This window comes from Mya arenaria, chromosome 12 (assembly GCF_026914265.1).
Source record: "Mya arenaria isolate MELC-2E11 chromosome 12, ASM2691426v1".
NCBI classification, from domain to species: domain Eukaryota; kingdom Metazoa; phylum Mollusca; class Bivalvia; order Myida; family Myidae; genus Mya; species Mya arenaria.
The window spans coordinates 55,141,304-55,156,545 of NC_069133.1; the positions used below are offsets into that span (position 1 = coordinate 55,141,304).

At 35.5% G+C, this 15,242-nt stretch overlaps 1 protein-coding gene across 1 annotated transcript in view; it reads right to left on the bottom strand.

The window, feature by feature from the left end:
* The window catches only part of LOC128211396 (exportin-7-like), a 30,756-nt gene that overhangs the window by 12,543 nt on the left and 2,971 nt on the right, over positions 1-15,242 (bottom strand). The window contains exons 3-15 of the mRNA XM_052916136.1: positions 15,103-15,196; positions 14,665-14,735; positions 14,262-14,435; positions 13,727-13,876; positions 12,397-12,523; positions 11,713-11,786; positions 10,854-11,126; positions 10,190-10,362; positions 3,585-3,642; positions 3,118-3,253; positions 2,164-2,269; positions 1,479-1,614; positions 880-953 (exon numbers count right to left, since the gene is read on the bottom strand). Coding sequence (XP_052772096.1) covers positions 880-953; positions 1,479-1,614; positions 2,164-2,269; positions 3,118-3,253; positions 3,585-3,642; positions 10,190-10,362; positions 10,854-11,126; positions 11,713-11,786; positions 12,397-12,523; positions 13,727-13,876; positions 14,262-14,435; positions 14,665-14,735; positions 15,103-15,196 — 1,646 coding nt within the window. The remainder of the gene's footprint in view (positions 1-879; positions 954-1,478; positions 1,615-2,163; positions 2,270-3,117; positions 3,254-3,584; positions 3,643-10,189; positions 10,363-10,853; positions 11,127-11,712; positions 11,787-12,396; positions 12,524-13,726; positions 13,877-14,261; positions 14,436-14,664; positions 14,736-15,102; positions 15,197-15,242) is intronic.

A 15,242-nucleotide genomic window follows, 5' to 3' on the forward strand; every position in this document is an offset into this window, starting at 1 on the left:
CCATTCAAGGTCACTGTGACCTTGACGTTTGGCCTGATGACCCCCAAAAACAATAGGGGTCATCTACTGGTCAGGGCCAACCTCCAATTCAATTATGAGGGCCATGGGTGCAGGCATTGTCAAGTTATCACTCGGACAACCTTTTACCATTCAAGGTCACTGTGAACTTGACCCGATGAGCCCCAAAAACAAAAGGGGTCAGCTACTGGTCAGGCCCAACCTCCAAGTCAAGTTTAAGGGCCATGGGTGCAGGCATTGTCAAGTTATCACTCGGACGACCTTTTACCATTCAAGGTCACTGTGACCTTGACCTTTGGCCTGATGACCCCCCAAAACAATAGGGGTCATCTACTGGTCAGACCCAACCTCCATGTCAAGTTTGAGGGCCATGGGTGCAGGCATTGTTGAGTTATCACTCGGACAAGCTTTAAAAATATTTTACCATTAAAGGTCACTGTGACCTTGACCTTTGACCCGATGACCCCAAAATCAATACGGGTCATCTACTGGTCAGGCCCAACCTTCATGTGAAGTTTGATGACCATACGTCCAGGAATTGTTGAGTTATCACTCGGACAAGCTTTGGTCTACCGACGGACCGACCGACATGCCTGTGCAAAGCAATATACCCCTCTTCTTCGAAGGGGGGCATAAAAAATCCATTTTAACCTTCAATTCACCTTGAATAATTGGAAATTGATAAAAAAATATCCAGGAAAGAGAGATTTTTTTTTACAAACGTTTATAGAGCTAAAATCCAGCTATACTCACTCATGGTGGCAGAGATCTATTCTGCTTGTCAGGGGCATTCACTGTGTAGGAGATTAAGAGATCCTTTGTAACAATTATTTGAAGGTCATATTTATTATGAGAACTTACATTTTACCAATGAACACACTAAGGACCATAGATTCATCACTTAGACCAAGGACTTCTGACAATCTTCTGTACACCTAAAAATACAATGTACACATGCATAAAAAGCTACAATACAAAAATAAAATAGTTCAAGTGTTCATACGCATTGCTTACATTCAGTTTTAGCATTATATGTGCAAAAAACTAATACTTTGACAACAAATGATTTTAAAGTGATAGTCTATTAGAGCTATTGTGTTGTTAAGAAATAGATTATTGAGTAAAACAAATTTGATCCTTTGTCTTAGATAACATACTTAAAACCATAGTTAAAGAACTGGCCCCAATTTCACAACATATCATTAGCAATAATAATCATAAGCATCTCATTCTATTTAGCCAACTTAATTAAACTTGTATAACAAAGTAAAAACTAGTTAATTGTGATACTGAAGATGAAGATTTCCTTTAAAAGTCAGTCAGAATTCTTCAAAATAAGAATATAATACCAAAACAAAAAACAGTATGCCTAGCCTGAACATGTATTATGCTTCGCTTGACCATGTTATAAGGGACTTAAGATTAAGAAATTGGGGCCACATCGAACAGAACATGCATACCTTTGATGATTTCTGTACTTGATCCCCCACATAAATCTTTCTGAACTGTTCAAAGAAGCTGAGGATGGCAAGGTCTAGCTTTTCACAACCATTCTGTGATAACCTCGAATCTGTCAGGTTCATTAGCTGCAAAACCCTGCAGAGTTCAACATCCAACATTTAATGAGCTAGCAGAAATAAACGAAATAAAATATCTCTATCAAAAGCAGCTATGATACATGGTAGAAATCATGAAATTGCCTAGAATAAACACCCTCTTTCCAAGAAAGTGATAATTTTCCATATAATCATGCAGACTGAAAATGGTAATATACATCTGCGCTCTGCAGAAAATCTGAGGCAAACACTAACATGTGTTTTCCTCTAAATAAGGGGTTCTAAGAGCTGATAATTGTCAATCCTGAAATATTAGTTGGGGACTAAATGAAATGGGTAAACTGGCATCATTCATAGGGTCCTTTTGAAATTGTTTCCAAAGTCATTTAAATTTGTTTAAAGGTAATTCAAACTGCTTTTAAACAAATGCCCAAGCACACACCCCCAATCTTCACAACTGTACAATAGTCTGAAGTTAAAATCACTCAATCCTGATTTCAGGATTACTCCTCAACTTAGGACACCTGCCTTAAGTTAATACATTTTAGAGAGAGTATAATTTACAAAAGAATGGGTCAAACAGTCTTGCCTGCAGACCAGTTCACCATCCATAGCGTCATGTTCATCGGTGCTAGCAAAAGCCACCCGACCACCTATCACAGATCCAATAATGTACACAAGCCATGTCAGGCGACCTGCAAAATAGTAAGATGAAGGTATCAACACAGCAAATAAGAAACTTTGAACATATTGTCCATGCCCCAATAAAAACTCTTTAAGAGGTAATATTATGAAAATTATTGGAAAACAAAAATAGTGAGCTTAGCTTAATCCTATTATAAGGGACTTAAGAAGTTTAGAGAAATTGGGGTCTGATTCACAGTCACTCTCAGAACATATTCTCTAATGTACAAGCTGTGAAGTGAATGCAGTTCAATCAGGAGTTTAGTTCTGACTTCATACTAATGTAGTTTAGCTTGATAGTTAAGAAAGCTGGATATGTGTTACTCTGGGGCCTGTTTTCTGGGTAGAAACTATTACAGTAGTCTATTTTGAGAAGCCAAGATAATTTTTTGCTGGAGCCCAACCCACAAACCTCCCTGGTGAGAGGCAAACACCCTTACAAATACGAATGTACCCCAAGATCAAGAACACAATATAAAACACATCAATATACAATGACACAAAATCTCTTGTTTTACTTCAGTAGCTTAAATTAACAGCCAAACACGAAAATTCCCTTTCTTCATGCTTAAAGGGACGTTACTGTACATTTTTTTGAATTTGCAAGATCATTTCTTGTTTTCCTTGGAATACAGTTTTGAGACAACATTAACCTTAAACACAGGTGCTGCTGAGCGAATGCCAACATTAGTCTTTTTTTTTGTTGTTAATGTTTTTTTCCTGTGCATGATGAAGACACCAATGCTATAACAATACCTGAACTGTTCCACCCGAAAAACAGACAAATTAAGGCAAGATCTAACAATGGTATGTATAATCTACCTTTAATCTAAACAGTCAGATATATAAGTGATCTAACCTTGCTGTATGGTTAACTCTGGACTATTTCCTCCGCCTGCATTCACCAATTCCTGATAACGCTGTGCTGATTCATCAAACAACCGAACCAGTAATGCACAAGTCTTGTCATATTCACATCTGCCTATTGTTGACAACTGAAATTAAGATACAGAATACTTCTGATTTTAGGCATTTGCAAATATGAACATTGATGTTCTATCCAAATTGAAGAAATAAAATGGCATTTTCCGTTCATTTGTTGAATGAATTCTTATCAGTTTGAATGAAGTCTTATCAATTAATTCACATATTAAACATCAAACATTTATCTAAACTAAACAGGTAATCTGTAAGAAAAATATTGTTTCTGAATTTTTAATCATAAGAGTTAATTCTTGTATTTTTTTATGTGTAAAATTGCGATCATTGTACAAGAACAAAGAATCTGAGTATAAAAGAAGAAACAGCATTTATCTGCATATTCACCTGTTCTAGCTGTTGTGATATAAGACCATGGTCCTCTAATGGATCTTCTAAACCATCCCTGTAAAGAGAGGAACAAAATCTGAACAAAAAGTATTATGTTCTAATGCTATTTGCAATATGAGCAAGAATTTTCTGTCCAGCACATTTTTCATTACATCACTAATGGCTTGGTGTCCAACATTTATGAGTTTTTCAAGATGTAATTTTTGCATATCTTATGTTCTATTAATGAAATATGGCACATAAGCTTCAGGATAATGAAAGGACAATATAAAAACACCACATGGAAAGTAAAAACAGCCGTTTAGAAATTTCACTTTGTTTGTGATGTAACAAGGACAATATGACAGAAAGATGGCACTATCTGCTTTTATGTGCTGATGTCAAGTGGAGTCCGAAGGACTTCACTGACACTCTGAGCCGATTACCCTGATGGACATTAAAAATAATTACATAACATTTATATTTGGATATTCTTTATTTATCGTCAATGTTAAGTCTTTTCCGTCAACGTTACGTCTTTAATCAATCTAAGATTTTTTATGAACATTTCTTTTGTTTTCATTTCAAGTGATAATAAGACACAATAGGGAAAATGGGCTGTCCAACTTTCTTCAACAATAACACGAACTCAAATAATTACATGAGCATGTAGACGGGTGAGAAATGTCCTAAAATGCACTCTTTTCGGATACTGGACTTACCGAAATACGATTATTTACCGAAAGACGGATAAAATTACCGAAATACGCATGAAAGTTACCGAAAGACGCCTTCTAATGCATTTATTTTTTATTGTTTTTATATTAATATTATACAAATACATTACCAAACCAAATTTTAGAGAAAAATATTAAAATATAATGATGATATAGGCAGTTGAAATTTCAATTTTCGAGATCGAATTGCGCGTGCCGACTCGCCAACCGAAAGACAGATAAAAGCTTCCAAAATAAACAATTATTCCAATTAATGATGATCTCATAATGTTCATATAACTAAAACACACTCATAAAAATGAAAAAGTTAATGAAAATATTTACTTATTGGTCAATTGAATAAAGACAATATGTCAGTGAAATAGTTGTCTCCCTTCGCCAACCGAAAGACGATTTAACGCAGGTAAAATTAACTTATTAGTTGTTGTATTATGAAAATGATTATGAATTTTGATTCAAATAATAGCTATGTATATTCTTATGGAAATGTTAGATCAATAAACAGAATTTGAAAGAATTAAGGAATATATTTGAAACTTTGCCTTTGAAATAGGTCGAAAATGTCGCTAAAATCATTTTCTTTTAAACTATTTACCTGCGGATTATGTTACGGAATTATTCTAAAGTTACTTACAGACTCCAACATGCTATGTCCGGAAAGTCGTTAAGTCTTACAAACCAGGGCTAGTCTGAGCGTATGTTGCTCGATACTTACGATGTAGCGATACAACTTGATGCCCTTATAGGTCACACAACGGCAAGCATTGATAATAGTTCTTGTGACATACTCACACATCTCAATCCAGTTATTTTGACCAAATACAAGCCCATACAAGAGTGACACTCACAAAATACGCCCATCAATAATTTCTTGGATTCTAAGACAACTTACTGTCACATTGGCCCTTTGAGAAGCAAGCTTTTCAAGAAGCAAATGATTTGGCACAATATGGCATTAACAGTAGAAAAAAACGATTAATCCAAATCATGCCCAAAGACGATCAACGTGTTCGGGATTTGAAAAACAACATTCATGTAAAAATCGTCTCCAAGAGATGATTCATCCTTAATCGTACCCAAGAGACAATCAGTGTGTACTTGGCAAAGCATTTATACCCGCAAACATTCTTGGTAAAGATTTTATAGCTACAAACATTTTCAGCAAGTTTGGTGAAGGTCAGATGAGAATTGTTCAAGTTAGAGAGTAGACAAAGCTTAAATGGCAAGGGCAGTAATCCTGAAGTGCTTCGGGGCATTTGGCTGATTATCATACTTGACCGATTTATTTTACCAACAAATATTTTCAGCAAGTTTGGTGAAGATCAGATGATAACTGTTCAAATTAGACAGTGGACAAAGCAAAAATGGCAAATTTTGACCAATTCAAGGGCCATAATCCTGAAGAGCCTGGCTGGTTATAGAACTTTGCCAAGAATATATACCAACAAACATTTATAGTAGCAAGTTTGGTGAAATTCGGATAAAAACTGTTCAAGTATGAGAGTAGACAAAGCTAAAATGGCCAATTTTGATAAATTCAGGGGGCCATAACTCTGGAGTGCCTAAAGCGATTTGGTTGGTTATCGAACTTGACCTAGATATTTCACCAACAAACACTTTCATGAAGTTTGGTGGAAATTGGATGAGAAATGTTCAAGTTAGAGAGCGGACAAAGCTAAAATGGACAATTTTGACAAATTCAGGGGGCCATAACTCTGGAGTGCCTAAAGCGATTTGGCTGGTTATTGAACTTGACCGAGATATTTCACCAACAAACACTTTCATGACGTTTGGTGGAAATTGGATGAGAAATGATCAAGTTAGAGAGCGGACAAAGCTAAAATGGCCAATTTTGACAAATTCAGGGGGCCATAACTCTGGAGTGCCTAAAGCGATTTGGCTGGTTATCGAACTTGATCTAGATATTTCACCAACAAACACTTTCATGAAGTTTGGTGGAAATTGGATGAGAAATGTTCAAGTTAGAGAGCGGACAACATTGTGGAGCCGCCCGCCCGCCATGGGTGTTCCCATAATACGGCCATCGTAAGATGGGCGTATAAAAAACTGTTGGCGATGGCAGCTGCCTGTATAGAGCTGCATCTATAACGATGAAGATATCTACATAGTTAGCAATAATTATTGCACATAATAATGAAACATAATTTGATTTGGGCAACATTTTTGCCATGCACATATGAACTCAGATAGAAACAACCTATATGTATAAGTCTTTGTCAATGTTTTAATTACATATTGTAAGTTAATCATTTTATTTTGTATTTGCAGCGTTCAAAATTTCATGTAATTTTATTATGTCTATGACTTATATTTTATGCAGCCTTCCATATTTGATGTTATTCAAATGTATATGTCATGTATGTAAAGAAATGATGAATAATAAAATTAAGTATTTGGTTGAGAACGGGAGAATACTCTTATTGCCTAATAAAGGAAATTCTTTTGTCAATAAACTCATTATTTCTAGATATTGTTTTTTAATTTTTGGCTACAATGTGTAAAATCATCAAATATATATGACTATTAAAAAATAAATACAATAGCAGCCGTCTTTCGGTAACTTTCTATCATTTTTACTCCAGTTTAACCATATCCATTAGGGATGAGACGATACAGTGAATATCGATACTGTATCGATATATGCTGTTGCCGATATGTATCGATACACAAGCCCGCCATATCGATACGACTTGGTCGAATTTCTGTGACGAAACTGTTTTATACCGTTCCTTAATCGGTGCAATTTGTATTATTCGGTGTAAATTTTATCCTTTTGTAATACGCCGTCTCATTGGTTGATTGGTTAGGAGTAGCCAATAGTATGCGTTGTTAGGGAAGCGCTCGGCATAATCATCAGTATGGCGGACGAAGGAGATTTTGTAGAATTGAGCAAGCCGAAAAATACCTCATCCCGCATCTGGGATTTCTTTGGGAACCCAGTGTATCTAAGAGATGGTAAGAGGGTAGTCGAGCGTGAGAATGCAGTATGTAGGTTGTGCAACAAACTCGTAAAAAACTGCAAGGGAACCAAAATAATTAATTTTATTTCAGTTTGGTTTTGAACTTTTGAACACTCAAGTTTTTCATCATATTGAATGCAGTATGCAAAATAAGATAATGGAAATATATTGCAGATAAACACACTTGTTTATTCAAATAAAAATTTATTTTACTTAAATATAAATAAAAAAACAATTCAGAAAGTTTATTGAAGTGACCAATGGCTTTATTTGAAATTATTTTCCAGTTTTGTGTGAGCCGGTGAAGAAAAAGGCTAAAAGTGTGATGAAGGAATTATTGGGAGATGTATACATTACCAACACCGACCCTGCTGTCAGTGCGTCTGAACAGGGTCGAGAAATATCATTCAAGAAAGGCAGCTCTATTAAAATCTGTTCCACAGGTACAGGTCTAGTAGGATTTAAACAATATATTGTTATATGTACCAAAAGGATATTAATTCATTTCAGATGTATGCAGTTACTTAAATTTCAGGGAAATATAATGACTAAATTATTGCACTGTGTTGCTTTGTTAAATAAGTTTGAGTTTTATTAATTAATTAATTAGCAAAGGCATTGTAGAGTTTAATCAGTTAACAATGGTTCTTTATGAATTGTTGCCAGGTGTTGCATATGTTTTCTACTTTGCAGGACTGGTGGAGACAACACAGGGCTTTTTCTACCCATTTTGGGAAAAAGACCCTAGACATTTTGGGAAATTTTGCGTCATGAAAATGCGGAAATTGGGAAATTTTACAGTGAAAAGAAAAAGCTGTCTAGTCTCCTGTGAATTAGGAAATGATTTAATATTAGTTTATTTTCCCTTTAAAAGACCCACAATGGCTGAAATATCAATCCTTGGGGTGTAAATATCTATTGCAATAAATCATGACAGATAATATTTCATATCTCTGAATGTGATGAAAATCAATGATTTCTGAGTTCAATTACCAAAAAAAACTTCACATCACATAATTTATTAGGATGTTGTAAATGAACCAGTACAGGTAAAAAGAATTTCTAAAAAAAAAAAAAAAAAAAAAATTTTTTTTTTTTTTAGATTGGGATTTTTTTCTGAAGATTGGGAAAAATATCTTATATTTTGCTTCGGGAATGGGTCCGATAGTCGGACCCGTGGGTACTATAGAAAAAGGCCTGCAACATCAGGAATTTCCTCGTCTGAGTAGGCTAGCTAAAGAAGTTCTGCATATCCCAGCCACATCAGTTCCCAGTGAGAGTCTTCAGTGTTGCTGGGGACATAGTTACAGCAACATGAAGCCGCTTAGCACCAGACTTGGTGGACACCCTTTTGTTTTTAAAATATAATATGTGACTCTGTTCATTGGCTCCAGGAAGGATTCATTAAGGAGGAAATAAGTTCAAATAACTTTGTGAATGACATTCAATTTCATATTGGCGAGATTATTATTTTGTTCATAAGTTAACTTGTGTTTACGTATCTGTATCGTATCGAAAATATCGTATCGGCATGTAGTTGTATCGATACGTAACGTATCGCCTGCATTATTTCTAAAAATTTTTTTATATTTTTTGGCTACAATGCGTATAATCATTATACATACAAGATTATGAAAAAATAAATGCATTAAAAGGCGTCTTTCGGTGACGTCTTTCGGTAACATTCATGCGTATTTCCGTAATTTTATCTGTCTTTCGGTAAATAATCATATTTCGGTAAGTCCAGTATCCCCACTCTTTTTCTCTAGAACACCAATTGTATCGGAATGGTGTAATAGTTCGTCTCATAAATCAACCTTTTTAACACTCAATTGATGCGTTCGAGACGTAACATGATGAAAAATACTCACACATGTTTGTTTTGACAGTCCTCCATTTGTTTCCAAAAATAGCGTAAGTCTCAAAGTGCCTCGATTAATGACGCGGATGTCATATATATAAATAGAATAACAACACTGGGAATCCCCCATTTGCGCGCACCTGCTAAATCTAAGCCTTTACAGTGAAAGTTCAGTTACGCTACATTTTGATGGAAAACGCGCCTGCCGATTTCGGAATAAAAATAAGGATATACCTTTGTTAAAAAAAACCACAACAAATATGTTTCCTGTTTATAACAAGACCTATGTTTTGATATTATTTCAATAAAATTAACCTTTTAGGCACAACTGCTTGGTAACTTCGTCCTGGAAAGACGTAACCAAAATTGACACGAAATGTTACGTCATTAATTTCTGCTTGAAATTTATTTATTTTTTATTTAAAACGACCAAATAATTATTTCTAGACACCTTTGTATTGTAGAATGGACCATCTCAGATTAGTTTCTTGCTCCTGTTTGATGTTTTTAGAATACATGCGTTCTTTGTTGCTGGGTGAAAAAGGCCTACATGAAAAAGTGCCTGGCAATTGTCCACAAAAATCGGACTTGTTCTTCATTTTAAATATTTATCAAATTCAAGGAAATAAATGAAAAACTCGAGACTGTCTCCCACATAAATGATCTTTTTAACCATTAATATAAATAACATTTAATAAAACAAATGAAAGGAGTAAATTCGGTTTGTTTGGGATGTAACAGGAATGTGCTGGACAGTGAATTCTTGCTCATATGCATCCCGAATTTTAATCAGAGTGATTTCATTGGATGTATAATTAAATGCAAGGGGAGCCGTTTCATTGAGATTGAAGACTCCTTTCGATGTGTTTGGTTTTTGTACCAGTGAAATGTCTTACATACATGTAGGTATAAAAAAGTACATTGGATTTTTGATAAAATAGCCCACAGTTTACTGGACTCACTGGGGCCGGGCCAAAAATTAACAATTTCATGAATAGCCATTTCTTCTAATATTCAGAAGAAGTCAATACATATGCACAATACCTGACTACTACATGTACAGACTCCAGTCTGGATGTGATGTATGCATTGGTGACCTCTGGTGTGTAAGTCTCCAACATGTGTGGTTCTGACGCCTTAACGTATGGCACTGACGCCACCATCCGCTGCCAAAGGCTGAGCAGGTAATGAACACTGTTGGGCGCAAACTGCCACATCTAAAACATGAAAGTTATATGCCAGAGTTCAACATCAGCACAAGTCTGCAAGCCCAAACCAAGAACAGACTTATGAAAAACTCAGTTTCTGATTTTTGTTACAACAGCATATCTTTTTCAACCAACCGATTTCATACATGGAGAATTACGTTAACTATAATAATATACATGTATATGCATAGGCAAGTTTGGACACAATATCATTTATTTCAAGTTCATTTTATTCTTCTGTTCCTTCAATACATTAATAAGAATATGTCTCAAGTGCTAGTTATCCCATGCTTGTTTATTTCCTATTTTGGGAAGATGACTCATACATGACAAATTGGGAGTTTTACGTATGTAGATATTAGATATTGGGAAATTGTCAGAAATCACAGCAAACAAAGTAAAGGTAAAAAAGTGACAAATATTGTGATCAATTAATCATTATTACTTAATACTATTTATAGCTGAGTAACAGCTTTGAAAAAGCCCTGAAACAGACATACCTGTAGACTAGTCACTGTAAATTCTGCGATGAGTTTTATAACTTGAGGATATTCATCCACTTTTACTAGCTCCCCAAGCTGGTAGTTGGACTTCAATCGCGCCAGCAAGCGACAGAACTCATGGTAGTTGCTGGGGTCTGACAGGCCCTGAACTTGCGGGTTCTCCAGGATGTCTTTGACACCTGTCACTATGTGGTTAAGGAACTTGGCACGCTCTGCGTTGTTGAATAATGATCTTCTAACTGATGCTATTTGAACTAGACAGGATAAAGCCTGCAAATTCAAGTGTACAGTCAATGTTTATATCCCAGTTAGGTGCATGTCATTATATTTATTTTTCAGCTATTTTTTTTAAATCTTAATATGGGGAAGAGGCCTTGGGACTCTTGAGAAGAGAATAATTTGCAAGGTAATTGCACAGCATGCCATTAAAAAAAGGAATAAGGGATGTAGTTAAACACATACTCATCACAGAGGTTACTTCCCTTTGTAGTAAAAATTATCGCACTGCATGCTAGGACATTTTAAGCTCATCACATGACCGCTAATTAACAAAAACTTGCACAATGTTTCAAGGGTATTTTGACACTTTTTTAAACTCGGGAATTGGTAGTCATGTATGCATGAATTGAAAACCCCATTTACAAAGGCTTATATTTTTTTATCTGAACACAAATCATACAGTTTTATTTGTTTTGATCATAAAGTCAAATGAGGTCAGCACAATAATGCGTAATTAATATGTTCCTTTTGTGCATCTTACTATGTTCTCAGCCTATAACATACTGGTAGCCAAAAAATGCCCTGTGGACAAATACAGCTTTGTTTTTTTGTTAAGTGTAAGTTTTCTGATTCTTACCATTGGTGACAAAGAGGACGGCAAGCCGGAGTAAAGGTTGAAGAAAAGCTCAAGGGTGGAAAAATCCAGGAATGCTGAAATACATGTATACCGCAAGATTACTTTTCTTGTACATTGAAATCCTTGTATTCCATATGTTATAATTGGCCTTTAATAGAAGAGGTTTGGCCCCTCAGAGGTCATTGTGACAAATGTCAGAGACTTAGAGATACACTGGCACAGGGCTTTTGTTTGGAAGTATATTTCTTTCTAGTAATGGGCTAGAACTTCCAAAATTGATGCCTTGGAAGTACAAAATGTTGCTAAACTTTTTAAAAAAAACTTCAAAGTTGCAGGCTTGGAATTTCAAAATATCAAAACCTGGTGTCAATGTTACTTTGACAATTTGGCATATCGATATAATTGAATTCTCACTGCTTTCAAGTAACGAATCAACATTCTATATATCACCAGAAATATTGGCACGTTTTGCTTCCCAAAACAAACACTGAAACATCTGCATGAACAAAGCTTGATTTAAATTGAATTGGGGACCAGGCATAAAATAAAAGACCATTGTTCGTTTCAATGAGATATTTTATCTCGTGAACACCAAATATTAACAGTTTCGTGAGCAAAGCTCTCCCTATGACATGAAATGCACTGTTTTTCCAGGCCATTTTCCTTGTGGCAGAAACCACTGACCTGTTCGCCAGCTCGTAGGTATTTGCACAGTACAGAGATCATCTGATGATTCATCCGTTGATGTGCCAATGAAGTCAAACGTCAAGCAGTTGTGAGCCAGACGGAGGGAATGTAACAACAGGCCATGCTGAAATGGATGCAATATGGGATATTGTGTTCGGTTAAATTAGTGAATGTGCAAGTAAGGAATACAAAAAACTGGAGCAGTCAATACAAAAATTGTAACAATGTGTCTGACGGCACAGCATTTCATGTGATGCCTTCCATTAATTATTTTGATATGTCATCATAATCCGAGAATTTTTAAAATGATTAAGTTTATTGCACAACCAAAGATTTATGCATATATATAAGATTAATATATTTGTGACTGAATATAGCCATACATGTGATAACGTCCCGGACGTCCGGGATTGTCCCGGAAATCGTATCTCTGTCACGGAGTCACGGAGGGTGCATGTTTTTCTCGGAGAGTCATAAAAAAAACGAAAAAAAAATCAATCTCGGAATCGATTATCTTAATTTTACCAATGTAAGTCAGCTATTTTGCCTGACCGGGACACTGGTCGAAAAACACAGGACATGTTGACACTAATTCGTTAATAGGTACGTGAGTCATCGAGGTCATCGTCAATCACCCGATAATTGATCTATTGGCCTATTGTTGTGCTTAACGAGTCGAGGAGAGTTCTTGTATACAAATTCATTGTTTTCATATGGATTTGTTTGGTCTTATGAATGATAGCTTTTAATTGATAAATTTTTCACACATTTTACCGACAAACGAGCATGAAGGTAAGTTCAAAGAAAGTGACAAAATGAGTAAAAACACAAAATTAAAACACGGAAAACATCCCATATTCCATTCAAATTTCAAAGTCGATACGTCGTTATACTTTAAACAACTTACGCGTCCATAAGAAATTATCGTTGTGTATTTTTACGCCGAAATAAAACTGACGATATGGGTTTTACAGGTGGTTATATAGAGTGCTTTAATCACGTGACCATGGTAAGTCACGTAAGTCACGTGATCGCTTTATTTTAAAATCTGTCCATACAAGAGAAAGTTACAGCCAGGACACGACAACCTATACTCTATGTCCTTATATGCAGCACTCCATTGTGAATAAACACTAAGTGTGACCTTGACCTTTGAGGTAGGGACACGAGTCTTGCACGCCACACATCGTCTTGGTATGTGGAACACATGTGGCAAGTTATTTTAAAATCTGTCCATACAAGGGAAAGTTACAGAGCCTGACGGACGGTGCGATTTTAATATGCCCACCTTCGGGGGCATAAAAAGATAACCATGAAAGCTATGTACCTGATTCTCATCTGTGAAGTCAAGGGTTTTGATATTGCCAGCTGCTGTTCGGAGAAGTGAGCAAGCTAGCTGGAAAATCTCAAACAACTGTGTGTCCCGGAAAGATGAAGCTATCTTACGGTGTTTTGTCAGAGAACGGCTTATCTCTGCCTGCAAGAAATAAATACTTTTATTCCTGATTTGGAAAATTTAGCTTAAAAGTTATTCCCTATTAGATAAAATGAAATAAAATTTAAACTGGAGAGTGAATTCTTTCAAAATTCAACAAGTAAACAAGAATCTTAAACAAAAGAGTCTTAGACTTTTTTTCAAAAATGTCTTAAATGCATAAAATAAACTTGGTGAGTGATAACAATGACTTTCCATTTATTGTATTTACATGGCAAATGCGCTTAGAAAGATTGATCACAACCACAATACCTCGCTGTTTATCTTACACACTAGCTGCGATAGCAGTTGTATGCAGTTAACATTCTGTCTCTGTCAATATTAAGTAATTAAAGTAATATTTGGAGGGAAAGACGCATCTGCTTACCTCGCTGACTCTGTTCATCTCACATACCAGCTGTGAGAGCAGCTGTACCCCGATCATGATGTGCTGTGTGGAGCCACTCTGTATGAACTTGCCCACATCTGTGACCACGTTGCGGAACACATACTCATCCTTCAACACATCGTACCAGCCAAGCTTGGTTATGCGGGAGAATAACTGGAAGTTCAGGAAATACTATCAAAACGTATACCAACAAGAACTATATGAATAACTATGAAATTGTATCACTTCTTAAGAATTAAATTATTAAGAGGCATAAAAATATTCTATAAACAGATTAACAATCAATATAACATTAATAATACAAAATGAATAAAGTTTTAAAGCTCCTCGATTTAATTTGACTAAAAAGTAAAAAATGTTCTGACCTTGTGAAGTCACATACCTGCACTAATGCTTGCAAAACATAATGCACCAACTTTGGCCTGGTTCCCAGGTAGTTTAGTATGTAGTTTCCTGAAACGATGAAATGCCCATGTTTGTCCAACTACATGAACGACTGCCATGAAAACAATGTTTAATATGAAAGTGAAAACTTAAAAAGTTTAAAACTGATTCACTGGCGCAAACATCAAAATAACAGACTTATTCACCTTATTAGTTTGAAACATTATATCACTAACAGGTGCTACATGTTGTCAAGTTGATGCTGGTTAGATTTTAGAAAATGAAAAACTTGCCCAATTCTTTAACAATGATGATCATATCAAGGCAAAATCTAAACAAAAGTCATTCATAGTTTCACCCCACTATATAAATATGGTAATTTGACATCCTACGTTTAAACAGATCAGTTTAAGAGTTATTTATTTAACCAGCGTACTGATATCAATTCTCTGTTCAAGGGGCAGTGTAATGGTGATTCTGCTGACCAACTTTGTAAGGGTTGTGGCTGCCAACAACTGCGCATATGGGGACTGAAAAATACCTTACAACATTTAACAACAATTGCCTTGTAGCTTT